Source organism: Equus quagga, chromosome 21 (genome assembly GCF_021613505.1).
Source record: "Equus quagga isolate Etosha38 chromosome 21, UCLA_HA_Equagga_1.0, whole genome shotgun sequence".
NCBI classification, from domain to species: Eukaryota; Metazoa; Chordata; class Mammalia; order Perissodactyla; family Equidae; genus Equus; species Equus quagga.
Window position 1 is genome coordinate 36,753,353 of NC_060287.1, and position 27,055 is coordinate 36,780,407.

Here is a 27,055-nt window from a genome sequence, read left to right on the forward strand (position 1 = left end):
TAGAAGAGTACTTTGCTTTATTGACATCAAACAGAACTTTGTTTCTTCTACATGTTCTATATAACAGTAGCACAAGGGAGTTAAAAGCAGGAGGCATATTAAAACATAGCCACTTCTAAGCAGTCTGGATATTTCCTATCATAGAAAAGAAGAACCCTGCCCACAGATTCACATTAACATACACGGTACGTTAACATCAATCTCGGTACCGCACGCCGGGCAACGGGCGTGTGTGCGTGCGGGGTTGCAGGCTGCAGCAAACTCGCGAACAACAGTGTTCGGGGGGCACCACGTGGGACACACGTGACAATGAGGAATGAGGCTAATCTAATCTTTTACAGCCAGGAGTGTGCGGGGGGGGGGGGGGGGGGGGCCGGGGGGGGGGGGGCTCCTGTGTGGTGCGGCCGTCTGTCCGGCAGGTCAGACACGCCCGTGGAGCCCCCACAACAGGGGCGTTCAGCACAGCCAGCCAGCCGACCGAAAATCAGAGCTGGAAAGAAACCGACGAGGAAGGCGGTTCCTCCACCTCGGTAATACTGTTTTTAGTCCAAAACTGAGGTTACTGGCTCTGGAGTTCAAAAAGCATTTTATGCCGTAAGAACGGAATGAGAGCAAGAAGATAGGCATGTGGCCGCCCACGAGGACTGATGGAAGGACACATCTGGAGACATAAGGGCTGGTAAGATCACCGTTTTTTGTTTTAAAAACCAACCTTATTAATTTATACTCATTCCTCACAGACCAGACTATCCAATGATCTGAACATTTTGAACAGGTTTAAAGCAACAGTTGATACTGTGTTCATCTAGCAGAGATATTCTATTAAAACAAGAATCCCACTAAACTTTCTGGAACAGGCTGCGTGCCCTGCGGCCGCACATGAAGACAAAGGGCAGCTCCTCCGGCGTCTGCCTCCCCAGCTGGGGCCCCGAGCAATCATAGGTGGCTCAGCTCAGGACAAGGCAGACCCAATCCTGCCCGCGGTTTTGTCACCGAGGGGCCAAGATCAGGAGCAAGGAGCCCAATGAAATGACTCCGACCCATCGTCCCTCTGACACCAGGCGCACTGAGGGGTGGACGGGTCACACATCCTAACCAACTTCATCCAGGGGGGAACACGCCCAAGCAGACGCCCGGCACGAATCAGGAGTCAGCAACCCCCTGCCTCTTGACAGCCCGCTCGGTCAATGTTCCGCCAGGCCACTGACAAATGAGCGAAGCTGACCAGTGTGGTGTCATTCTGTCCCCTCAGGGGAACATGACGATGGGACAAGAACCCCGCACAGGGCCCCGGTCTCCGTGGGCAGCAGACTAGGTCTTGCTCCGCCGGAGGAGTGTGGCTGAGGGGCTGTGGCTGCCCTGGAACTTGAGGCTCTGCAGGTTGACGTGGGCCCCGTGCTTGAGCAGCGTCTCCACTGTCTTGGCGTGCCGGCCCTGGGCAGCCAGGTGCAGCGCGCTGAGGCCCTGCTCGTCGGCCAGGTTGAGCACGTCAGCGCTGACCAGCTCCTCCACCACCTCCGAGTGCCCGCTGGCGGCGGCCAGGTGCAGCGCCGTCTGGTTCCGGGGCCCCCGGGCCAGCACATCGGCCTTCTCCTCCACGAGCAGCTTGACAGTCGCCAGGTGCCCGTTCCGGGAAGCCAGGTGCAGGGCAGTGCAGCCCTCCGCGGTCACTGCCTCCCTGCTGGCGCCTCGATGCAGGAGCAGCCTGGCGGTGCTCGTGTGCCCCGTCTCCGCGGCGACGTGCAGGGGCGTCTGCGCGAGCAGGTTGCGGACATTGATGTCGGACCGCAGGTCGATGAGGATGCGGGCCACGCGGTAGTGCCCCCGCTGGGCGGCCAGATGCAGGGGCGTCCTCCCGTCCAGCGTCTGGGCGTTCACGCTCACCCCCGGCTGTTTCGCCAGCAGCTTGACAATGGGCAGGTGGCCCTGCCAGGCGGCGTAGTGCAACGGCACCCAGGCGTCCTTCCCCTGCAGGCCCACGTCAACACCTCGGCGCAGCAGGATGCGCACGATGCTCTCCTGCCCGTGCTGGCAGGCCACGTGCATGGGCGTCCGGCCCTCGAAGTCCACCTCATTGATGGAGGCGTTCTTCTCCAGCAGCAGCCGCGTGCTGCACTCGTCCCCATTCTGGGCCGCGAAGTGGAGGGCCGTCCACTGGTCCTCATCTGTGGCGTTGATGCTGATCTTCCGGGACAGCAGGAGCTCGACGACTCCCCGCACCCTCCTCTCCACGGCCAGGTGCAGGGGGGTGGAGCCCTTCCTGTTGGTCAGGTTGGGGTTGGCATTATTGAGGAGAAGCCACTTGACACACTCCTCCTGCCCGGCCTCCACAGCCAGGTGCAGCAGGCTGGCGCCACCGTCCAGGACCAGATCAACGTCCTGGGGCTGCAGGATCTTCATCAGCCTGCTGGTGTCCCCGTTCACGACGGCGTCCACGAGCTTCTTCTTCTGGATGTCTGTAGTGCTGAGATCTGCGGGCAGAGCAGACGCAGGGGTCAGGAGAGGCTGCTCGCCTGCAGGCTCCCCGAGGCCCGGCTGGTGTCCTAACGGGGCCCACACCTCCCCACGGCCGCCACGTCACTTTTCACCTGAAACTGCTTAAGTCTTGTGCTGTCTGCACTGATTTAATCTTGGGTCTAGCGGGGAGGGGGAGAGCTTGGGCAGGTCAGTTAACGTCTCCAAGGTGCTCTTTTGTCAATTTGCAAAACAGAAATCATTCTGGCCATCCTGTAGGGCCGTGATGAGATCAAGAATGTAAAACTCAGGCCCCTGCTGGTGCTCAGAAATGGCAGTGATTACCAACAGGAAGGGAGGGAGAGAGGGAGGGAGGGCACAGACCGGTGCAGCCCCCAGTCCACCCGAGAGCTCGCAGCTCCTACCCCAGCGACACCCCTCCAGGGCCCACCTGCCTGCTCCCAGCCCATCCTCCAAATGGTGGTTCTCGTCCCGGCAACACCACTAGAAAGTTTCCTGCGATAACCCTCAAAGGACTGAGTCTCCGATTTCAGGAGGACCCTTATTCGCCATGAAAAGGGTTTTTAACATAAAAACTCTCCTGCATTGTCTGGAGTCCTGATTCACATTGAACAATATGCCCTCGCAAGAAACACTGCCAAGGGGACTTGCCTGGGAGGGCGGGGTGCGGGGTGGAACTAAGAGAATGCCATCAACCCAGTCTGGACCTGGTGTTTTTACTGTGACTTCTGAGTTGGGCCAGGAATTGATCCTCCCTAAGTAGGAAGACGTCATCCAGACAGAAAGTTCTACATCTTTCTCCGAGGGAGACGGGGTATTTCTTTCCTTTTACCTCATCTTCACGGCTTACCTCCCGTCTGGCTGTCCAGCCAGAGCCTTCCCCATCTCTGTGTCTCCGTCTTTTCTCAACCCTAAATGCCCTCTTTCACCTCAAATTTTCCACTCTGAAAATCCCAGGAGGCCCACAGCATCCGGGAAAAGTGCTCCCTTCCTGGAGGAATTCCTCGATTCGTCAGGAAAAGCAAACATCCCCTCCTCCTGGTGTCTGCACCCCTTCCACGACCCTCCAGCACCGGGCCACCCCTGCAGTGCAGCCCCGAGCGTGAGCATCTGTCCTCCCCTCCCAGGGCTGCAGCCTCCTGAGAGGCAGGACGTGACCACAGCCCATCCTCGCAGGCAGCAGCGAGGGGCTACAGTAAGCACCAGCCCCCACACCCAAGGACCAGCGCTCAGGGCAGGGAAAGGGAAAAAAACACCCTCTAAAAAGAAAACCTATCAAAATTAACATCAGAAGACAGGATGAGCTAACTGAGAAGGGTCCCACCTAACAGGCAGCATAGAGACATATAGATGGGGCCAGGGTCTAATAACCTCCCAGGATAAGTCACCCCTTACAATGCACAGGTGTAGTAGATGGGGACCCCAGAAACGAGAAAGCATGGGGCTATTTACCCAGCACTGTCTGAGAAAGGGGTGCAGGGCTGATATCAACAGAGAGAGATCTCCAGGGTGTGGGGTTCGATTCACCCACTGGGCTCCCTTGATGCAGCTTGGGGTTTTCAAGCTGCAAACCTGAGGTTGAAGCCTGCACTGGGTGTGGGCACAGGTAAGACCCCCCTCCCCCCGCCACGCACAAGCAGGTGCGTGGCACCATTCCCTTACACTTACGTGACACCCCACAGAGCTGCCCAGCCAGTGTCCATCTGTGCTTTGTGCTCAGTGAACTAACTATGCCACTGACCCCCAAAACCAATTAGCGAAGGGAGGGAGAAAACAAAGAATTACTGCGTGGTCAAGAAAGGGGGTGCCTGATCCTTTTTAGTCGCTCACGGACACCATACACCCTGCCCGCGCGCCCCAGCCCCATGATGAAGCTCATTCTTCCCCAGGGTGTGGGGTCCTTGCTCACCGCCCGTCGAAGGCTCCCGCTCAAAGGACAAGGACAGCGACCCTCTGGAGGAAAAGGCGGAGTCGACGGAGGACACCCCTGAAAGCCGCTTGCCGCTGTTGGCCGAGGGCAGCTTGGACTCGGAGGAGCTGCGGCTGAGCTCTTCCGGGCCCTCGAGGGTCTGAGAGATGCCGGAGTCCAGCTGAGACAACAGCTCGGAGAGGCTGCAGTCGGTATCGAAGGTCGGGGCAGAGGCTCGCTTGAGGGGCGCGGGCACGGGCGCCTGCAAGGACGAGCAGAGGGAGGTGGCTGAGACCCCATCCACGACACGAGCGGGGAGGCAGAGGAAGAAGGGTGGATGGGAGGAAGGAAGGGGAACACGTGGGTGCACCGTAAGCCAAGCAGGGGACTCAACTCCCCGTTACCATCCGCGCGGCGCCAGGGAGCCCAAAGACAACGCGCTGGGTCCACCAACGGGAACGACATTGGAAGATAAAGTGGACTTGATAAAAACGGCAAGTCCAGCATCACGCTGCCAGGGCCCCACCTGCCCGGTGGCACGGCACAGAGCGCCATCCAGACAGAAGGCAGAACACAAATAAGCTGCCTAAGCGTGACGCCTGAGTGCTGGGCTGTGTCCGCCCAGCACGGGTCGGCAGGGTGAGAAACAGAGGAGGGAGCTGGGTCCCTGACCACCTGCGAGGCCTCCGTTGAGCCGTGCGAGTCTGGCTTGGGGGCCATGTGGACAAGGACAAGGAGTGGAGCCAGCACACGCCCCTCCATGTTCAGACGCTGAGTGCCCCACAGAGGTTTGCTTAGCTCCCAGCCTAACGCCAATGGCCTGGGACAAACGCCAGCACCAGAGAACATGTCAGGAAGTCAGCTTCTCAGGCTTCACCCAATGAGTCTCGTTACCTTACAGGTATTGGGTTAGGCCTGGCATAATTTCTTATCACATCTTACGTCACCGGTGTGGCACTCAGGGAACAAATCATTTATGAGCAGTTAAAAAGTGCCAGGCCCCCAAGCCATGAGTGCAAAGACCCCCAGACCCCACACCCACTCCCCCAACCGGGCCCAGCAGGGGCCTCCCATCCCCTGCTGCAAAGAGCAGCCAATGGCGGCATCTTAACGCCCAGCACAGGCCTGCACTGTTCATTTGTGACCACAGCCAGGGTGGGGATGGACGCAGTTGGGCAGAAAATGACTCTGGGGCCACCGAGGGTGGCCACAGGGCCTGCCCTCCTGCCACCAAGCACAGGACTCCCAGAACTGGTTCACCAGAGAAGCAAGCACGTGGCCTCCTGGCACAGGATGGAGCTCAGATGGCAGGTCCGAGCCACAGAACAGGGGTGAGGGGTCCAGGCTGGCAGGGGAGTGTGCAGAAAGGAGAGGCCCGAGGTTCGGAAAAGTCAACCCGAGGCCCATGCAGCAAAAAGAACGCCTGCGGGCGATGCCCGTTACCTCGCTCTTGGGCGCAGGCGGCGTTTTCACGTCCAGATCTCGGGTCATCTCTTTCACCTCCTCGTCAGGCTTTTCACACAGGTCCTCGGTTTCAGAAGTAATTTCTTTTGGGGAGAAAACAAGAAAGGGCACGTCACTCAGAAAAGGACTCGTGAGTACAGCTCTACTGAAACGTGCAACCTTGGGGATGGAAGAAGCAACACCCTAAGGGCACACGTCTTGGTGGACTCGGTCTGCACCGCAATTCCCACGCTGCTGGCCCCCCGCTGAACTCACAGACAATCGCCTGGGGCCTCCGAATGGGCCAAACCAGGCCTCCCACCAGCAACCATCTGCAGGGTCAGACTCAAGCAGGAGCCACGCTGTTGCAGTTTCCAAAAATCCTCAGGGAAACATCAGGGGACCATCTGCCAGACCCACCAGCGGGAGTCCCCCTGATGGCTAGGCTGCCAGCACCCAGCACCTCATTCAGGTTGTTTCCCTGAGTATTGCTGTTTTGTTTTGTTTTTTTTGCTGAGGAAGATTCACCCTGAGCTAACATTTGTTGCCAATCTTCCTCTTTTTTTGCTTGAGGAAGATTGGCCCTGAGTTAACATCTTGTGCCCATCTTCCTCTATTTCGTATGTGGGATGCTGCCACAGCTTGACTGATGAGTGGAGTAGGTCCATGCTCAGGATCCAAATTCGTGAACCCGGGCCACCACAGCAGAACATGCAGAACTTTGACCACTTGGACAGGGGCCAGCCCCTTCCCCATGTGTTTTAAATGCAGTGATCATCTTCATTTTCCTAAGGATCATTTTTCTAACCAAACAACACATCTGTTCCATGGGGACAAGACCCCAAGAGAAGTGCAAAGGAAGCCTCAGGCCAGCAGTCACAGCAGTCCCTAAAAGGCACATCGCTGCCTCGGACCCTGAACCACCAAGTATGGGTCCCTCTGGGCAGCAAGCCCAACCCCGGGCGGGGGGTAGGGGTGAGCGGCTGGAGCTGACCACGCAGTTCCTGTCACCCCATCCCAGTCCTGAGGGCTGGAGGGCCTCAGGCAGGTGCCAACCTGTTCGTGCAGGGCTCACCTGGGTGCACATGTCTCTGCACAGCCTTCCCCATCCGGCCTCCTCCCCACCCCATCCTGGTCATCAACTCTGTCCCCTGTGACACCAGCAGAACAATCTAACAGCAACATTCCAGGGAGCCCCGAGGCCGGGACCCCTCGGGTGGAGCGCTCACCTTGGAAGGTGGGCCGTTCGCGCGGATCCCCATGCCAGCATCTCTGCATGAGGCGTATGAGGTTCCCACAGGCGCGCGGCCGGGGTCTGCAGACGGGCGGCAGCTCCGGGCGGTGACCCTTCACCACTTTCACCATAATGTGCAGGATGTTCTTCTCATCTGCAAAGGAAACACGCCCGCGTCAGCACAGCTCTGCGGGGCTGGGGGCCGATTTCTCACCTCCGGGAGGAAAGGACGAGGAGCGCGCAGAGTGAAGCCCTCAATGTTCGTCCCCTGGAGCACTCCCCACCTGCACCCCACCACTGGGAGACCACGTGACTTCCTCTGCAAAGCACAGAGCTTTCTTTCATCCCTAGTCTTACAGGGCACGTGTGTTCTCTATTTTCCAGGTTTTAGCAACTACCTCTGATCTATCAAATGAAATCAGTGCATTGTATCACAGAGCAGATCTTTCTGGGCATGGAACTCAAAGGAAAACCGAGTTCAAAGGAGGAAAACATCGAATGAGACATGTTCCGCAGTGGGCAGTGCCTGCTGAAGGGAGAGGACACTTAGAAATCGTGGAGCCACATCATCCAGCCCCCAAGCGGACCCAAGCTCCCTGCAATGATGGACAAATGCCTGAATTCTGATGCCTACCTCTCCTCAGGGCACACAAATGGGGGCCTTCGCGCCCCACAATTCATAACGTGGGACCCCACCTGTCCTCCTTTCTAAACTCCATCACAAGCACGCCTGGACTCATTATTGCCGTCATCATCATCATCTTGGTCACAGACTGGGGGCGAAGGTGACCCCCGATGGGCCAGATTTCTGCTCTGCTCAGCCTAAAACCACACTGTCCATCAAGCTGCGTCTGAGCTCCTCGTTTCCAGCAGCCGTCCCCAGCCCCATGGTTCCCAGCATGCCCACGCGGGGGACCTCAGCGGGCAGCAGACGCAGAGCAGCAGGTGCGGGAAGTTGGCCCGGAGTCCCCGACGGCTGCCAGGACTGTATTCCCATGTTTTGTTTCACTTTCCCGTTAAACCTTGTGCAATAACCATCTGAGGTATCTACACATTATCTCCATGATAACTCAAGATGTCCAAAACCCAGCACGCCCTCTCAATAAAATCAAAGTAAATCCAACACCTGCAAGGCTTTCTACTGCCGAACACAGATGGAGAGAGTTCACGAGCCTCCTGTTCCTGCACCCTGCACTCCGCTATCTACCAAGCCACAGAGCACGCAGGCCTCGCCTCTTGGCCTTTATATCGTGAACCTGGCCTCGGGTGTTGCATCCGTCAGACAATTTCACGTCGGGCTGGCATGCTGCCACGCGAAAAAGAATTCAGACCACAGACCTCCATGGAGGAGGGCAGGGAGGGAGACGGGGGGTTGCTGGGAAGACAGTAGAGACACAACTCTACGCTGGCCCCAGTCTGCACCTCAACCAGCAATGGCACCCAGACCTGGGGGCCATGCATTTACTCTGATCTGCATTTTTAGGTATTTTTGGTCAAACCAGAAAATATCATGAGTAGCCCAGAGACGCCTGTAGAGGAAAAGGGAATCTTTCTCCAAAGAAGTGAAGAAGTGGTTGACTTTTACAATAAACCAAGTCAAGGCAGCAAAGCTTGGAGGACAGAAATCAGAACAGCGGCTGCCTGGAAGGGGGAAAGGATGCTACAGAGCTTGAGCCAGGTGGTGGCAACCTGGGTACACCCGTGGGTGTCAAAATCCACTCCACGATTCTAGAGACTGGTTGCCCGACCATGTGAACGTACTTCACATGACTGAACTGGACGCTTAGAAATGGTAATGATGGTCAGTTTTATGCTATGTGTATTTTACCACAATTAAACATTAGAAAATTAAAGAAGGACTAGCTAGGAAACAATCACAACGGGCAAATCCAGAGACAGAAAGCAGATGAGTGTTGCCAGGGGCCGGCGGTGGGGGAATGGGAGTGACTGTTTAATGGACGTGGGGTTTTCTTCTGGGGTGATGAGAATGTTCTGGATCTAGAGAGTGGTGATGACTATATAACACTGTGAATGTACTTAATGCTGCTGAGTTGTACACTTCCAATGGTTAAAGTGATAAATTTTATGTGATGTGTATTATATCTCACACAACACAAGAATTAGCTGGCACCTAAAAAAATAATCCAGTGAACAGACCCCTGCAGACCGGTGCCTTTTCCTGGATGGGAATGACACCACAGGAGCACTTTGTCAGCATATACAAAAGCCCACAATGAGGTGGGCTGTGGGTCTCCATGTGGACCTCTTGGGCAGGAGAGAGCAGCCTCACCACGGGAGAGAGTGCCCTCCGTGGCTCCAGGAGAGCCGGACCACTGCCCCAAGTCCAGGCCACTCACCTGCAAATGGCTTCTTCTGGGTCAGCACGCCCCACATCACGATGGCGAAGCTGGAAGGAAATCGGGCACGTCAGTGTCTGTGAACCTCTTTACATAAGGTCACGAGATCTCACGCTCAGCCACAAGCTTGAAGAAAACCACTCCAGAGTCTCGGAGAGAAAGATGACACCAAGACTTTCTCGTGAATTTTTTAAATGAGCAAACACTCTTATTGTGGGTCACACCACATCCATAGCTCAGAGGCTAAACAGACAAAACCCTGCCAACTGAGACCTAAGTTCCAGCAGCACGAGGGGTCCCCCAGAAGGATGCTGCTCTGTGACTAGACCATCGGCTCGCGGGAGAACGCCCATGCCTCCCGAATTCACCACCGTCTTCTCGCAAGCACTGAGCCTCAAAATGCTGACTACAGCTCTGGGTGTTGCGAGCAACCTGCTCACGGAGATTCCATCAGAGGGCTACTGAAGACAGCACACAGCAAAATGAGGTGGTGATCCCGCTGAGCCTCCCAAGGCCCTGTCTCGGTTGTTGGAAATTATCCACATATATGCGTAATATATAAAATCACTCGATACTACAAAAAAGAGCTCAATCTGACACTTTAAAAAAAAAAAAAACAAAACCAGGAGTGCACACCTTGAGCCAACACCCTGTGCTGAGTTGACGGTGGCTGTTTAGAGAGAGGCAAGAATTCTTCCTTGAAAACTGAAATCTGCAAGTTCAAAAGTTGAAACACTCAACTCTAAAATAAACAGGGAATCTTATTGTCCCCAAACTCGACAAGCTGTGACTGGCCCTTGAAGATCCCTTCACCAGCAGATGTACAGCTAAAGCCCAGCTAAACACACGCACAATGGTGACTGTCAAACCAGTCCACCGGGACTCCAGGCGGTGGGTGGCGATGACAAGAAAGCCGAGATCGAGTGCTCAGGGCTCAGGGTCACAGTTACCGTGTGTAAGACGAGAACCACAAGGAGGGGCTGAGGGCAGGCCCGCACACTCCCTCTCTCTGTTCTTCTCCTAGGAGTCTGAGTGACTAAGACCTTTACAATTTCGGAAAGGAAGGCATCGGATGACTCGTGGCTTATCCTCCAGGACATAAATCCCACGGACGGTGTTTTGTGAACAGTCCCCAGCACATCTGCACTCCTCTGTCAGAGGTAAGTGACACTTGGGAGAATAGATGCTGGCCCAGAGGGGACTGGATTTCAGAGAGCCCGAATCCACATGCATACAGACATGCAGACTGCTTAAAGCCGCAGGTTTTCAGCAGATAAGCTGTAAAAACCCACGTTTCTTAAAAATACTAGAGCTTTCACAGTGTGCAAGCAGCCAGTCTAGTTACATAACTGGCTCCAATCATTAACATTCTGCATCCTTGGCCAGCAGCACCCACAGGAGACAGCGGTCTCTTGTCTACCTGAGGTGGCCTGCAACAACCAGCTCAAAACCCCAAACCCTTTCATTTGGACTGAACCTCATGTCTGATGGCACCAAGGGGCCTCTGGGAAAAGCACCATTCAGAGCATGAAGAATCGTTCAGAGCTTAAGAATCGAGGTACAAGCCCCCCGCGGGGCCAGGCACGCAAGGGCTCCGGGGGCTGCACACCTGTCACACACCTGTACACATCGTGCTTGGTGTCGAAGAGCCGGCTCTTCTCTCGGATGCGCTCTGGAGGGAGGTAGGCGATGGTGCCAAAGAGGCCATCCATGCTGAGGTCGTGCGAGTGGGACAGCCCATTGCACTTGGCCAGCCCAAAATCGGAAATCTGTAACAGAGCAGTGGGAAGGAGGCTCAGCGAGCTGCTACTCTAGATGCTTTATTAACACCTCCCCTCTGCAGTGTTGGAGGGCGCACTCCCCAACACGTCCGTACCAGCACAGTCGGGAATCAGCCCCTGAGAGCCATCACCTGAGCTCCCCCGGGCAGGCAGGCAGGCAGGCACAATTGGCTTAGAAAGAACGAAGCCTGAGGCCATCAAGAGCTTGATGCATGGGGGAAAAGGTGACACTTTAAGGAAGGAATTCACTAGAGGGAGAGAACTCCAGAAGAAATATAATCCTACTTCTGTCAGGCACAAAGTCTGCCATTGTGGTCGACAGCCCCCAAGGGCACGAAGGGAAAAGGCAGCCCTGAGAGTTCTCAGACAACACGTGAGAAGCCGGGTGCTAGAGCAGCGGTTACACAATCGCCCCAGCTGGGCAGGCGGGCAAGTGGCAGCAGGTTCCTTAAGGGGAAGTCCAAGTGCCTTAAAGGGAAGGGCACCTTCAGAAGCCCTTCAAAGCAAGCAAAACACACCACACAACCTGGTCCTCCATCTGCACCGTTTCGGGATCTAGACACTTGCTGGCTCCTTCACCAAACGTGCATCTCCTCCACCACAGGCCCACCGCCTGAGGGGCACCTGGACCCAGCTGCTCAGACCCACTCCTCCGCCTCCTCGTCTCCTCTGGGCAAAGGTCTCCAGAAAGCTCCTGGAACCCATGGATGGGGGAAGCAAGCCATCCCGGACTCCCCAAGGGGCGCAGGCTCTGCCTCCAGCTCCCCACCTCCTGGTGTGAAGCAGGCCCCCGGAAGCCGCGTGTGTGGGATCGGGCCACACTTGCTGGCAGTAAGGGACTCAGGGTGCCCATGGAAAATGGCCCCTTTGGGTGCTCCTTCAAGGCTTACGCATTTTTTTAAGACTTCTAATTAACTCCGGGGCTCCTCCTCAAACACACCTACAGAGGGATAGGAAACGGGGCTGAGTCAGGCCCTGGGTTCTGGGCTCACGGTGCCCATGGGTGAGCCAACGGCCTGGCGCCACCACCACGGAGCACGGGGAGAACTTAGGACTGGTGACTCGGTCCTTCAAGGGCTCTCTGATCACATCTGCTGGGAGGTGATGGGAAGGAAGCTCGCCAGACTGGACCCGGCTTCCATTTCTGCAGCCAGGCTGTGCCAGGACTGGCGTGGGTCTACAGAGTGGTCTGGCCCACTCTGGGCCCCTGGCAAGGTCTGTTCTCTGGTCTTCAAGAAACTCCTCACACTGGAAGGGACATCACCCCGAGTCTGCAGATCGGTAAAGCAGCTCGGGGCTGGGGAATCTCAAAACAAGTTTCAGCTCAAAACTCTCAGCAGCTTGAACCTTTTAAGATTCAGAAATGAAGATGGACTGGAATGCAGGGATCCTGGTACCCACTGCCCCCCTTGCTGGCAGCTTTTTCTCTTCATTTCTGCCATTTTCAGACAAAGTCAGCCACTTGAAAATATATTTGGTGAAGGAAAATAAGCATGAATTCTATGTAACAGCTCTGGCATCAAAAAGCAAACTCGGAAATCAGAATTCTCTGATGGCTGCCAACTCCCGACCCTGCAGGGTGTCTGTTCCGTTCTCTCTCACCTGTCCTGCCCAGGGCCTGCCTCGTCTGCCCCCCGCTTCCTCGACAGGAGGACACCACACAATCCCTGGGAACAGCAAATGCCCTATAATTTACAAATGCATTTCCCTGTTAGCATCCGCCTCAGTAGTGCCCAGAGCTGAGCACTCACAGGTGCCCCCCAAGATGTGGGCCCTTCACCTTCCAGGTCCAGCTGGATGGGACTAACGAGGGGCATGGTCAGGGCTGTGCTGCCCCAGAGACAACGGCCATTTCAGACCCCAGGAGAACAGGACCCTCAGCATCCCTCTGAACATAGTCTGGTCTGAGCAAACTGGGCCAGAAGTAGCCTGAGATTTTAAGTCAAGTTATCTCATTTTCAACTTGAAATGGGTTTACTACCACTACGTGAAAATTATTATTTTAATATTGATATCTAGTACATTTAATATTCATATCAAGCATCAATCGATTATGAAGCATCTTAGTACACTTGGCAAAGTAGGTGGTTGCTGGGAAATTCTCAGTTCCGATCATCCTATCTAGGGACAGAAAGGGAGTCTTGAGAGGCACAAGGGATGGGGGTGGACTGACAACTGATGATTTCAAGATTTCCAATTACAGTTTTATTGCCTGAAATAACCACTGACTATCTGCCTAGAAATCCGGGAAGATCAACGGGGAGCACCAGCTGACCTGGAGCCCCCGCTGCCTCCCTGCCCCCAAGTCAGCTACTTCTGAGAAGGAAAGAAACGTGTTATGCAAATACATTTTCTGTTTGTCTGCAGCCGCGTGAGGCAGTCACCTAGGCACTGCTGGTCCTGGGCCTCCAGGAGCTCGGGAAGCCGGGCGGGTGTCTGCCTCTGCCCGGTCATCACTCTGCTTTCTGTCCTCGGAGACCGGTCCACACAGGCTTTGCCCCCTCCCTTTCTCAGCCTCCCAGGATCCTTCAGAAAGGGCCACTCGGCTCCCTAAGGAGTCTCCGCCATTTACTAAAACTGCCCTGACGGGCCAGGCCTGCCAAGTCAGGTGTTTATAACACAGGAGGAAGAGGAACGTGTTCCAGCTGGGCAATACAGAAATGACCGACAAGGAATGCAAGCCACCCGTGGGCCAGACAGAGAACAACACTCGTTTTCCTTTTGTAGTTTTTTGGTGAGGAAGATTGGCCCTGAGCTAACATCTGTGCCAGTCTTCCTCTATTTTGTATGTGGGACACCGCCACAGCGTGGCTTGATGAGTGGTGTGCAGATCCGCTCCCCAGCTCCTAACCTGCAAACCCTGTGCCACCAAAGCAGAGCACACGAACTTAACCACTACGCCACTGGACAGCCCTCAGTACTTGTTCTCCTAGTGAGCAAGTATTAAGTGCCTGCTGTGTACCCAGCCCTGCGGACAACTCCACAATGAAGGTTAACATCCTCAGCATGGAAAAGATGACTACCTACTGGCCACAAAATACCTACACCAACGGCACCAACCCTCACCCAGCACTTCCCCAGGCCAGGCACTGAGCTAACAAGCACTTTCTCATCACGGGACCCCTTACAATGACAGAGAGGGATTACCAGCAGGGGACACAGTGGGGGAGGGGGCTGTGCTCCGAAGGAGGACACCTAGAAGAAAGATGTCACTGTGATCCTCTCAGGGACCCATCTTCCCCCCCAACCCCAAACATCCCACACGACGCGTTAGCAGAGCAGCAGAGAGAGTGGAAAGGGAATGAACTGAGATAAAAGCCCAGCCAGGCCAATGTCCACCTGTGACTCTGGAGAGACACCTCAAAGGGACATGGCTGCAGACACACCCGTCTGAGGATCTGGTGAGCCTCCCACGGTGGCCTCCCTAAGCACGTTCCAAGCAGCCTCTATGACAACAGCAGTTCAGCATCCTTAAAGACGAGGGTAAGGCCCTCACGCACCCTCCATCCTAATCCGCCTATGCCTCCTGCTTGCCCTCCCCCAACACCCCAGAATTTCCCATGACTTTCGTTGGGCTGGTTCCTACACACAAAGGCTCTTCTCCTGCCCGCGCCCTCACTCCTGAGCAGGAAAGCTTGACACTCTCTGAAGACCCAGTCCCACCCAGTAACATCCCCCCAACCCCAAGGGGCTGCCTGGACACCTACTGCCCGCTACCCACTCTGCCCTCGTGACACCGAGGGCCACATGATATTTGTGAGCATCTCATATACGGCAGCAGGTCAGGGGGCTCTGGAGGGCGCAGACCCGGTTCTAACCTCTGCTCGATGACCTACAACTGGGGGACAGAGGCCCATGCGTTAACCCCTGTGAGCCGCAGGCCCCCGCCCCAGGGAACCTTGCTTTGCAGACTGGGGCAGCTCCTGAGGTGGGGCCCCTGGCACACAGCAGGGACCTGTCATTATCTCCTGTTTCATGTATATATTCAAGTCTGAGACCAAAGGCTTCACTCTCCACGTGGTGACCACGGGACTGCACACTCCTAGTGACAACTCTGTGATGTTTTCAGGGGTACGGGACGACCAAGCGGAAGGAGGCAGGATGCCCTGGAATCCTGGAACTCCAGCACAGACTTGGGACCACCACAGTGCCGACTCAAACCAAACCTTCAGAGCTTGCCTCCATTCTCTGGGTTTCCTGCTTCACTCAGCAGGAGAGCACTTCCGTCTTGCGCTAAAATCTTACTACTGAGGGACAACTTGTAACTACTGTCCGACATGAAAATGCACTTCCCTACCCACCCCAGGCTGGCTCGGCGGGCAGCGCTGCACCTGCTGCAAACTCCGGGCTCAGGGAGCGGCCGTGTGCATGTGTGCATGCCAGCAGGCCCCACCCCTCCTCTTACAGGTGAGGAAACTGAGGCCCAGCGAGAGCCAGGGGCAGAGCCAGGCTGAGTTCAGGCCCTGCCTGCTCCTCAGGCCAACAGGGAGGGGTCCTGCAAGCCGTGTGCAGCCCCAAATAGCCTGGTGTCAGAGCAGCGGGCGAGCCCCTGCTGAACCGGGAGGGTTTTGGGCCATCACTCCTGGGTCCTGCATGCACTCACAGGCCCACACACTCTCCTGAGCGGAAGGGAAAGGGCCGGGGCACCTCATCTCATGGGCCAGCACAGAACCCCGGGCCTCCCGAGGGTGCGAACGTCACGGCATGGGAAAAACCCCTGTCGTGTGCCCCCCAGGGTGTGGGCAACAGGACAACCCTGGACACAAAGGCCTCCCAAAGGAGAGACATGTTTAAAGAAATACAACCTAACGACATTAATAATTGCCAAGTGCAGGTGGCCACCCCTGGGAGTGACCCGTGTTCATAAGGGTCCGTGTTCCAGATGCACATATTGGGGTGTTTATAGCAAGCATGATAAGACTGGGGAGTCCTGTGCTGAGAGAGGCCTTTGCTTCAAGTTCTTCTCGCAACAACTTTCCCCTCTTCCACCCTCAAACTGACCTTAAGGTTCGACCCCTCAACACCATGTTTCCCTGCCTTCCGAAAGCACTCCCCACGCCGGCTGCCCGGTGCCCACCCAGGGCACCATCGAGTCCCTACCTTGACATGGTAGTGGGCGTCCAGCAGGATGTTCGCGGGCTTGAGGTCCAGGTGGAGCAGAGGCGGGGACATGCAGTGCAGGAAGTTCATGCCCACCGCGGTCTCGTGGACGATGCGGAAGCGCAGATCCCACGGCAGCGGCTCGGAGGCCAGCAGCTTCTCCAGGGAGCCCGTCTCCATGTACTCCATGACCAGGCCCACGGGTTCCTGGCAGATGCCGTACACGGGCAGAATGTAGCGAAACTTGGCCATCTCCATCTTCTTGGCTTCCTCCAGAAGTTCCATGCGCTCCCTGGAAAAGTTCGAAGACATGAGGGACACGCAGTGGTCACCTGGCCACCAACGCAGAGCACCGTGGCCAAGGGACAACCAGCTCCATACGGCTGAGAAAATTACTAAAAGGCACCCATGTATGTGCAAGTGCACGCACATGCACGCACACACAGAGCTCACTTTAACGTCAATCAAATTCTGGGTCTTCCAAAGTCTTCATTCCCACAGCTATTCAAACACACGTGTGCACGGTGGGGTGATTATAAGAGAGAAGGAAAGAAATTCTAATGATTACCTGAAACCCTCAGGGAGCACTGAGCCAGTGCATGACCCGGGGCCTCAGAATGAGGAAGTCGACGCTGACAAGCCCTTTTCTTGGGTTGAAGGAAGAAAAGTTTAGGTTCAACTAAAAGTTGTAACAAATTATCCATCCAGAGAACCCAGCTCACCTTCTTCATTAAGCCCAGCACTCTAGCTGGGCCCCCATTCCTGAATCCAACCTCACACTTAAATTAACGGCACGTTAGTCTAAATCTGGGGTCTGCAGACTGCTGTCCAAAGCTACCTTTTTTTTAAACCATTTTTTATTGTAGCAAAATATACATAATATACTATGTCTCATTTTAACCATTCCTAAGGGTCAAAAGCATCATGATCATTCACAATGTTGTGCAACCACCACCACTGTCCACACCCAACACTTTTTCATCATCCCCAACAAAAACTCTGCCCCCCTTCAACAATCACTCCTTCCTCCCAGCCCCTCGTAACCTTTCTTCTGCTTGCAGCCTCTATGAACTTGCCTCAGCATGATGTGTTCAAGATTCATCCATGTTGCAGCCTAATCAAAACTTCATGTCTTTTTATGGCTGCATAATATTCCATTGGATGGATGGGCCACATTTTGTTGATCCATTCGTCTGTTGACGGACACTTGGGTTGTTTCTACCTTTTGGCTATTGTGACTAATGCTGTACATTTGTACACAGAGGTGTATGAATAACTGTTCAGGTCCCTGCTTTCAATTCTCTGGGATAGAGACGTAGGAGCACAATTGCTGGGTCATGTGAGAGTCCCTATTTAACCTTTTGAGAAGCTGTCAAATGCTGTCCACAGCCCACCTCCTTTCTGTAAAGAAACTTCAACTGGAAAACAGTCTCCCCCACCCACGTCCACATAGGCTGTGGCTGCTCTCCCACTCACAGCAGAGAAGAGAGCTGCCACGCAGACCCTATGGCCTGCAGAGCCTGAAATATTTACCCTCTCGCCCTTCACAGAAAGTTTGCCAACCCTGGTCTAAGGTCACTTCCTGTTGCAGCCCATGGATTTACAAAACCAGAATCCCAGTGTCATGGTCTGTGTTAGCATCACGGGTCAAAAGTCCCACAGTGCATCCAGGGAAAAAGGCTGAATCCCAGAAGACAGGGCTCGACCACGTGCAATCTAGGTCAGCAGATCTCAAACACGGGCACAGGAGAAAACACCCCGGAACCAGCTGAAATGCAGATTCCCAGGCCCCGGGGCTTGGCCAGTATCTCAGCCCCTCTGCCTGCCTGTCCAACCCCTGTAGCTGGGAGCCGAGACCTTTAGGAGCACACACTAAGGGGCTGCACAGTGGTGTCTCAGGGATCCCTGGGTGTAGACCAGTGATCGTCATATACAGGTAACTTTGTCCCCCAGGGACACTGGGTGCTGTCTGGAGACTTTTTGGTTGTCACAGCTGGGGGCTGCTCCTGGCATCCAGCAAGTGAGGCCTGGGATGCTGCTCAGTATCCTAAAGGCATAACACAGGCCCCAAGGCAAAGAACCATCCAGCCCAAAATGACAACAGTGCCAAGTCTGAGAACCTCTGGTATAGACTGAGCTAATGCATTTCAGCCAAATTTAAAATAAACTACGACAGTCTAGAATCACCCACTTAAGTACTCCCAGAGTTTACTTTAATTTTAACCTGTTTCTACAATCAACTAATATTCGACAAGGGAGCCAAGAACACCACAAACAGTGCTGGGAAAATGGAGAAACACATGCAGAACGACGAAACTGGATCCCTCTCTCACACCACTCACAGAACCTAACTCAAAATGGATCACAGACTCAAACATAAGCCCTGATACCATAAAACATAGAAGAAAACATAGGGAAGAAGCTCAGTGACATTGTTCTCGGCAAAGATATTTTGGACATGATGCCAAAAGCACAAAAAACAAAAGCAAAATTCAACAAATGGGACAACATCGAACTCAAAAGCTTGTGCACAGCAAAGAAACAATTAACAAAATGAAAAGGCAGACTACGAAACGGGAGAAATGTTTTGCAAATCACGTTGTCAGATAAGGGGTTAATATCCAAAAATATATAAAGAACTAACACAATGACAACAAGAACAATCCAATAAAAAATAGGCAGAAGAACTAAATAGGCATTTTTCCAAGGAAGATATCAAACAGCCACCAGGCAGATGAAAAGATGCTCAACATCACTAAACATCAGGGAAATACAAATCAAAACCACAATGAGCTATCACCTCACACCTGTTAGAATGGCCACTGTCAGGAAGACAAGAGATAACCAGTGCTGGTGAGGATGTGTGAAGAGAGAACCATTATACACTACACGTGGGAATACAAATTGGTGCAAACGTTAGGGAAAACAATATGAGCATCCTCAAAAAATTACAAATAGACCTACTGTACAATCCAGCAATTCCACTTCTGGGAATATACCCAAAGGAAATGAAAAAAGGAATTCAGTGAGATATATACATCCTCATGTTTACCGCAGCATTAACCACAATAGCCAAGATATGGAAACAACCCAAATGCCCATCAACAGATGAATGGATAAAAAAGCCGCGCTGTATCTATAATGGAGTATTATTCAGCCACGAGAAAGGACAAATTGTCATTTGTGACAACATGGATGGACCTTGAGCACATTATGCCAAGTGAAATAACTCAGAGAAAGATAAGTACTGTATGATCTCACTTATATGTGGAGTCTAAAAAAAATCAAACATAGTTAAAAAAAAAAAAAAAAAAAACCACCACCACGGTAAAACGGTGGTTACCAGGGGATGCAGGTCAGGGGATATGACTGATGGTGTTTAAGGAGACAAACTTGTAACAAGTACTAAAATGGCCACAGAGATTTAACATACAGCTTATTAAACATAGAAAATAATATAATATGTACTGTGATAAATATCATTACAATGGCAACCATATTACAATATAGAAATGTATCAAAGTAACACGATGTGCACCTTAAGTTTACACAATGTTACTTGTCAAATATATCCAATTAAAAACATTAATTTGTTTCTTCTGGAGATCGGGTTTCTGGTGGGTGCTGAGGAACCTGCTTCCTAATAAGCTCCTACAGGAAAAGTCCTGAACCATATGCCCAGACATGCCCTCGTCAAGCTGGGAACCGCGTAGCTCCACTGTCCGGACACTGCCATGCAGGCAGCAAGCTGGGGTGGCCCCGGGGACTCCCCCAGAATGCAGATTCCAGCACAGGCAGCCTGTTCCCACTGCAGGGGCTCTTCTGGAGCCTGGATGTACCTGCCCACATCCCCCACCCAAACCTGCACCTGCTCCCATTTCCCAGCCTGCTGGAGAGTCCAAAACTGCACCAACAAAACGAGTCTGTTTCTTACTGATTTGATCTCCTCTTCGAGACTACAACATGCTCCCAGCTGCCCTTACGGTTACGGAAACATTTTCCAGGGAGGAAGGCTAGCGGGCAAGGAGGAGCCTCAGATTACACTGTTTACGGCACGCTGCAGCACCTGAGCTCTGCTTGCACTGAGCACAAAGCACTCAGGGTGGGCACCCTCCCCCGACCCCCCGCTGGTCGATGTGGAGAAGCAGGAAGCCGGCAGACACAGAGCACATTTTCCAGAGAGAATCATTAAGACTCCATGACTGATTGGATGTGGAGGAGAGAGAGGCAGCAAGGACGACCCTGGATCTCCACCAGGAGTCATTGGGTGGGGGTCAAGAGCTTGGTTTTGAACAGGCTCAAGGAGCAAAGAATCCCACTGGCCTTAGAAATAAGTGAAACAAGAATCAAGAGCGAATCATGACATGATGATAAAACAAACCTGAGTCTAACATGGCTTGCTTTCTTAGCATCTGGTTAAAGGGCCAATTAATGGAAAGCAAGACGTCCACAAGAGTGCCACGCCAGCCTCTGGCGGTCCCTGGACAGGGCCAAAGAGCTGCTCCCTCCCTCGGGTGGAAACTCTGGACTGACAGGTTCTAGTACCTCATCCTGGTGGGCCAGCCCCTCCCCACAGCCTCGGCCCGCTTGGCCAGGCCCCGAGACCACATGGAGGCAGACCTCAACCCTGTGCCCAGTCTCCAGGCATCTGGAAGAGGAAAGGGCTGGGTGCCAACGTCAAGCAGCCTTTAAAACGAAGCCGGTCATTTAAGAAGGAGAGAGAACATGACACCCGTGGGCCATCTTCTTTCTCCTACACTATACTGCTGCATACAACCGCCGCTTCTCACAACAGTCACTCACTCCCCAGCTGTTGCAATTGGGGCTCAGTTCCAGCTGTTGCTTCTGCTTCCTGTTAAGTATCAGTTTTGTGACTTGTCTTTTCCTACTGCTTTTAGTTTCTTTTAAAGTGGCCAGCACCCCCCCCCCTTGGGGCTGGCCCCGTGGCCGAGTGGTTAAGCTCGCGCGCTCCGCTGCAGGCGGTCCAGTGTTTCGTTGGTTCGAATCCTGGGCGCGGACATGACACTGCTCATTAAACCATGCTGAGGCAGCGTCCCACATGCCACAACTAGAAGGACCCACAACGAAGAATATACAACTATGTACCAGGGGGCTTTGGGGAGAAAAAGGAAAAAATAAAATCTTTAAAAAAAAAAAAAAAAAGAAAAAAAAGTGGCCAGCACCCCCCCCCCACCAGTGTATGTCCTTCGAGGGACACTGCGCTCACATGGCACTGGCATGTGTCCTGCTGCAGGATGGAGACCCACTTCCAGTGGGAGACAGTGTGAGGCTCCCCTCCCGGTCCTCAGGTTTTTGCGAACTGACAGTTCAGGTGTTTACAGCCTGGCCGTGCACAAGGCTCATTTTCCCCTGTAAGTAGACATCCTGAGAACGAGCCTTCCACACCAACCCTGACTGATAACAAACACGTATTTTACAATTGCATTAAGTGGAAGCTCTGAGCCACTCTGCAAATAAAGTGTTTCCTTCCATTTGCCCAATGGGCTTCATACATAAACCCAGGGTGACTTCTGACTGCCGAGCTCATTAGCGACTCCAGAGCCATGCTGGCAGATCGCTGGTCTCTCCCCACACCGCATCGAGGTAGGCAAGTCCGCTGCTCTCTCCCAGGCCCCAGGTCCTTCCACAGAACAGACCCCATTTACCTTAGTCAAAAAAACAAAAGGGCCGGCCGGTGCTGGTCTGCTCCGGAAAGCTGATCAAGGCTGGAACGTTCTGAGAGAGCCCAGACCCTCACCGGAACACATGCCAGGCAGGCTTTGCACAACTGATCATTTCGTCGAGGAAAACCAGCTATCCTGGAAAATCAGTCATCGTTTCCAGGAACAAAATTACCTCCTTCATGACAGCTCAATCAGAAATGCCTCAGAGCAGAGAGGACCCCACCCGCCTGTTGCCAGGCCTCCCCAGTGTGAGAAAGCGGGTCCCTGGATGGCCCAGCGGGAAGTTTAAGGGGACAGGAGGTAAGCTGCTTGGCACAGGCCTGGGGAACAAGGTTGGCCAGGGCCCCCTAAATGCCAGTACTGGTTGTGTTCAGAAAGGTGGGCACAAAAAAAAGGTTCATCCTGTTTCGATTTTAGTAATCCCTGAGCTCAAACCCAGCCGCCTCCATCCTCTGGCCTTTCTTCAATTGCTCCTGGACACCCCGCTGGGACGTGCCTCCCCCAAACCCTCCCTGCTGGTTGCCAATGGCTTCGGGCAGCCTCAGCCTTTCCCCTATTGATGTCCCCGGCAGCATTTGCAATTCAATAAGCCTGAACCGGGCCCTCTCCAGGAGCCGAGGAAAAAGACCGAAAAAGACTCCTGGTGCAGAAAGCAACCAGCAACTGTTTTTTAGTCAATGGCAATTATTTTTTTTAAATACACTTTTCCTCGAAGCCGTGTTTCTGGTTCACATTGATGACAACACAAAAGGAACTGTAGATCCATGACTATGATTACCATTATTATTTTAGGACCTGGAGAGATTTTCCAGCAGTGCCAGGGCCCAAGTGCTGGGTGGGGACCCTGGAGCGCACAGTCCTGGTCCTGGTGGCACCATCATCAACTCCCATCCTTTATTGTTAGGAGGGAAGTTCAAGGCCACTCGAATCCACTGACATCAGTCTTCATTAAAACAACCTAAAAATCATGACGCGCTAAAAGCGTCCCTACAATTAGGCATAATTCAGTAGGACTGGCGTCACGGTTCTCTTCGGTCATCATTTCAGAAATGTCTCCTCCGCCCGCTTGGGGAGAGTCATTAATTGTGTTTCCCAGCAGGAATGGAGAAAGCGCCCCCACCTCTGGGCCCCCTCTTGGTCCTAGATGGAAAATATCTGGGCATTAACAGGACCAAGTTGGGGTTCCATGTGTTAAAGCTACTGTCTCAAGAGCACTTACATTATTCCACTTTTCGTTCTCATTTAGGGCTGTATCTCCCCCATCCCAGGAGGGCATCGGGGGTAGGGAGAAACATCAGAAATATCACCAGACCGATCATTTCTAAGAGATGCTTTCTGGAGAAGCTCCGGGGTTCTCCTCCCGGCTCAGTCACAAATTCCAAAGACAGTCCGAGCGCTCAGCAAGTCGAGGCTTCCCCTTCTGGAAGCATTTCTCCGGGAAAAAAGGCGAGAACGGGCCCAGGATGCAGTCTAGGAAGGCAGAGAAGCAGTCAACTGCAGGGAGAGGAAAGACTCGGTGCAGAGAGAGCTCGGAAGGTGGGGGACCCAGAGGGAGAGCGGGTCCCCTGTGGGAGAGGCAGAGGGAAGTGGCTTGGCCGTCTGCTAGCGGAGCCTTCGGCAAGGCCTGCCCGGCGCGCGCCAATCCAATGACGTTCCCTGGGAGCCTCCAAGGGGTTCCCACACTGCTATTTTTAAAACTGACAAGAATCGGGCTTGTCCGATCATCAGCTTGTACTTACAAACCCTGGGTTTGCTCAGGCTCGTCCCGACCAGCCGGTGCCCATCTCGCTGGAGCTGCTGGGGCCGCCGCCTGGGCCAGGCCCTCAGCTACGCAGAGCCTCCTCTGAGCCCGAGGGAACGAAGAGATGGGGCCTCTGGGGTCACCTGTTCTTGTCTAAATGGAATGTCCCCACCCCTAGACTCTGCCTTGGCCCCCAAGACCCCCTAATGAGGGCCAGCCAGGGAGCCACGTCTCCTCAAAGCCAGCAGACATGCCCTTAAGGAGCAGGAAACAGATCAATGGGGCGTCTCTTGTGGACTCTCCGAAGGTCCCCTTGGAAGCCCCCCTGGCAGGCGTTTCTCTGCTCCTTGGGATCTTTGAGAGGTGTAGGGTGCTGTGCAGCCCCTGACGTTTCCCACACTGAAGTACATGCTCACATGGTCCCGGGCGGCTGCTGGGGATCACGCCCCGCTGTGCCCAAAGGGTGGCATAAGGCCGAGGGAAGGGCAGGAGCAGGGGACCAGGGGACCCCGGCCTGCCTGGAGGGACAAGCAGCCAATGAAAATCAGCCTGGCCTACACCTGTACCTGCGGTGGGTCCCCAAGTAACACATGGAGGGGGCCACAAATGACTCCATGTGCCCTGGGAAAGGAAAGGCCCAGCCCTCGTGGCACTGGTGAGAGATGCCATCCTTCAAGACAGCCAGGAGGGGCCCACAGCCCCGGGGGGCTGCCCCCAGGAAAGTCCTATTCCCCACTCCAGGGAACATCTTGCAAACAGCGGGGTGACGATGGGAGGCAGCTCCCTGAAAGCGCACTGAGACCAAACTGCCAGAATTTGGCAGGATGAGCAGCACAACTCTTCCAAGGTCTGGATGCAACCCTGCAGGATTGCGATGCGACCAGTTTCTCTTGCCCTGCGGCGGGAGCGACACAAATTCCTCTCAGGACCTGAAGCTGAATACACTCAATAATTAACCCAGTTTTCTTTACAAAGAACCGAGGTTTGACCATCTTCTCAAAAAATCACCCACTGCTGCCAACGCAGAACTCCAGCCCGCCCTACCCGGCCCGGCAAAGTGCAGGAGGTGGATTGCTTCCTGTTGGGTGATGGTGACCGGGACCTAGCCACCCAGGACAAGCCACCACCTGCCTAGTTCGGGCAGGGCAGGAAAAGACTTCCAATTAAAGGACAAAACACTTTTCAACCAGACTATGCAACATCCTAAGTGACGCGCCTCCAATGGAGAAACCCTACCTGCCACTGGGCCACCCAAGAAACAAGGGCCTGGTGGCTGGAAATAACAGATTCTGAAGATGCAGGCTGATGAGTCAGCCTGGGGCCAGGTTTGTTTACTTTGCCCTTCCAATACCAGAAATTGGTGTTAAAACTGCCCCGATGAATAAAACTCGCTTGGACTGGAAGATTCCATCAGACAAATGTCCCGGGGAGTGTAAAAATACCCCTAGGGCAAGGTCTTGCCTTTCAGGATCTAACCACTGGCTGGTATTCAAAGTGGTTTGGATTCCATCAAAACAACCACAGTGCCCCTCCCGGCATGAGATGTTCCCAGGATACGTGGCACAGCGAGGGGAGGAAGGGTTTGCACAGCTTCACAAGCATCTCACCTTTGAGTTACTTATATTTTTATGACACTTGTCACCACTCTGATTAAGTTTCCAAGGAACACAGGGGTTGAGGCTTGTAACAAAAACTGCAATAGCTCTACCGTGTAAGCGCCTAGGCCAGGACACAAACGCAAAGGCAGAGAGTGCGGGGGCCTCTTCTCCCCAGGGCCTGTTCAGTGTTGCTGGCCGTGGCAGCACACACTGCCATCCTTCTGTATACCTCAGTCCTGGGGACGCACACAGCCACCCCAGAGATGGGCATCCCCACCATGCTCCAGGGGAAAAGCTGGGTTTTGGAGGCCCCATCACTTAACAAGCTGCGGATCAGAAATCGGGTCTCTGAGACAGCAAAGGCTATGTGGAGTTTAAAAGGAGCTGCTGCTCTGAGTCTGTGAGCTTCCAGGCCTGGCTGTATCAGAGGGATTTCCATACTGAACGCAAACACAACCTAACTTCTAAGCAGAATACAAAATCACCATACAAGTAATTTAAATGTGCTCCACTGAAAAACTCACACGTAAATTATTATTATTAAAACGCAACCACATACGGCGAAATCCAAAAAAGGGAGCTGCTTCTGGACACCATCCTCCCAGCGCTACCCCTAAATCACGCACAGACCATGATCGACCGAGGGAATTTAACTGGAGCGGCTCTGCGTCCTTTGCAATTGTCTTTATTAACTTGAGCACCCCCGTTAGGAAGGGATAGGCAAGTTGCGTCCAGGCTTTCGGACAGGGAAACTGGGGGTCAGGAGGGCGCCATGGCACGGCCACGAAGCGGGTTAACGCAAGGCCCCTCCCCAGAGGCTCGGCCTCGAAATTAAGCCAGCTAAAACGAGGGCGTGAGGCGAGGAAGCACTGGGCGGAACGAGCCCCCCGGGCCACCTCCCCGACCCCACGGCCAGGCCCACGGCCCGGAGAGCCGACGCGCAAGTGCCCGGGCGCCGAGGGAGCCTGGGCCAAGCAAGCCAGCGCTTCCGACCGAAATAATTACCGTCTTACACCAATTTGTGTTTCAACGCAAATTACTAAGTAAGTCGAACGGAGTCTCACTCACTCACAAAGCCCAGATCCCCACACGGCAATTTCTCTAAGCCGGGCGCAGACCGCAGCGCCCAGGTGGGTCCCGGGCGGGCCGGACGCGCCTCTGGTGGCCGCGACCCTGAAAATCTGGGGCCTCACGGGAAGCCAGGTGGCCCCACCAGGCACCCTACAGCGTCTCGGCCAAACGCGAGCCCCCGAGGTGCCCCCCAGGAGCCAGAGCCCGGGGACCGGAGCTCACCAAACCAGTCCCCGCGTCCCTGCGGCCGCGCAACCCGCGCTGACTCCGCCTGGGGCTCACGGCCGCGCCCGGCGCTCGGTTTGCCTCGGAGACCACTCAGGAGGAGAGAAGGAGAACCCCGGAATCCAAGTCCCCCGACCCCGGCCCGCCGCCGCGAGGCCCTCCCGGCCGGCCGCCCAGCGCCGCGACGCCCCGCCCGGGCCGCTGACCTGTCGTCGACGTGCAGGCTGGGCGAGCACTTGATGGCGAGCCACGTCTTCCAGTGGACGTGGCGCACCTTGTACACCTGCCCGAAGCCCCCCGAACCGACCTTCTCCCAGCCCGCGAACTCGCCCGCGTCGAAGGTGCGCAGCAGCCCGAGGGCCCACGGGCTCCCGCTCTCCCCCTCCATCGCGCGCGTCTCGCCGCCGCCGGCCCGCCGCGGCCGCCCAGGTGCCCAG

At 54.5% G+C, this 27,055-nt stretch overlaps 1 protein-coding gene across 1 annotated transcript; it reads right to left on the reverse strand.

The window, feature by feature from the left end:
• On the reverse strand, positions 1–27,055 carry LOC124231465 (receptor-interacting serine/threonine-protein kinase 4). Its single transcript, XM_046648266.1, has 8 exons — positions 26,825–27,055; positions 16,300–16,591; positions 11,039–11,187; positions 9,419–9,468; positions 7,057–7,215; positions 5,828–5,931; positions 4,385–4,646; positions 1–2,471 (listed from the first exon to the last, which is right to left on the reverse strand). Exons 1-8 carry the CDS (start codon positions 27,004–27,006, stop codon positions 1,312–1,314), a joined length of 2,358 nt encoding a protein of 785 aa, XP_046504222.1. The 5' UTR covers positions 27,007–27,055; the 3' UTR covers positions 1–1,311.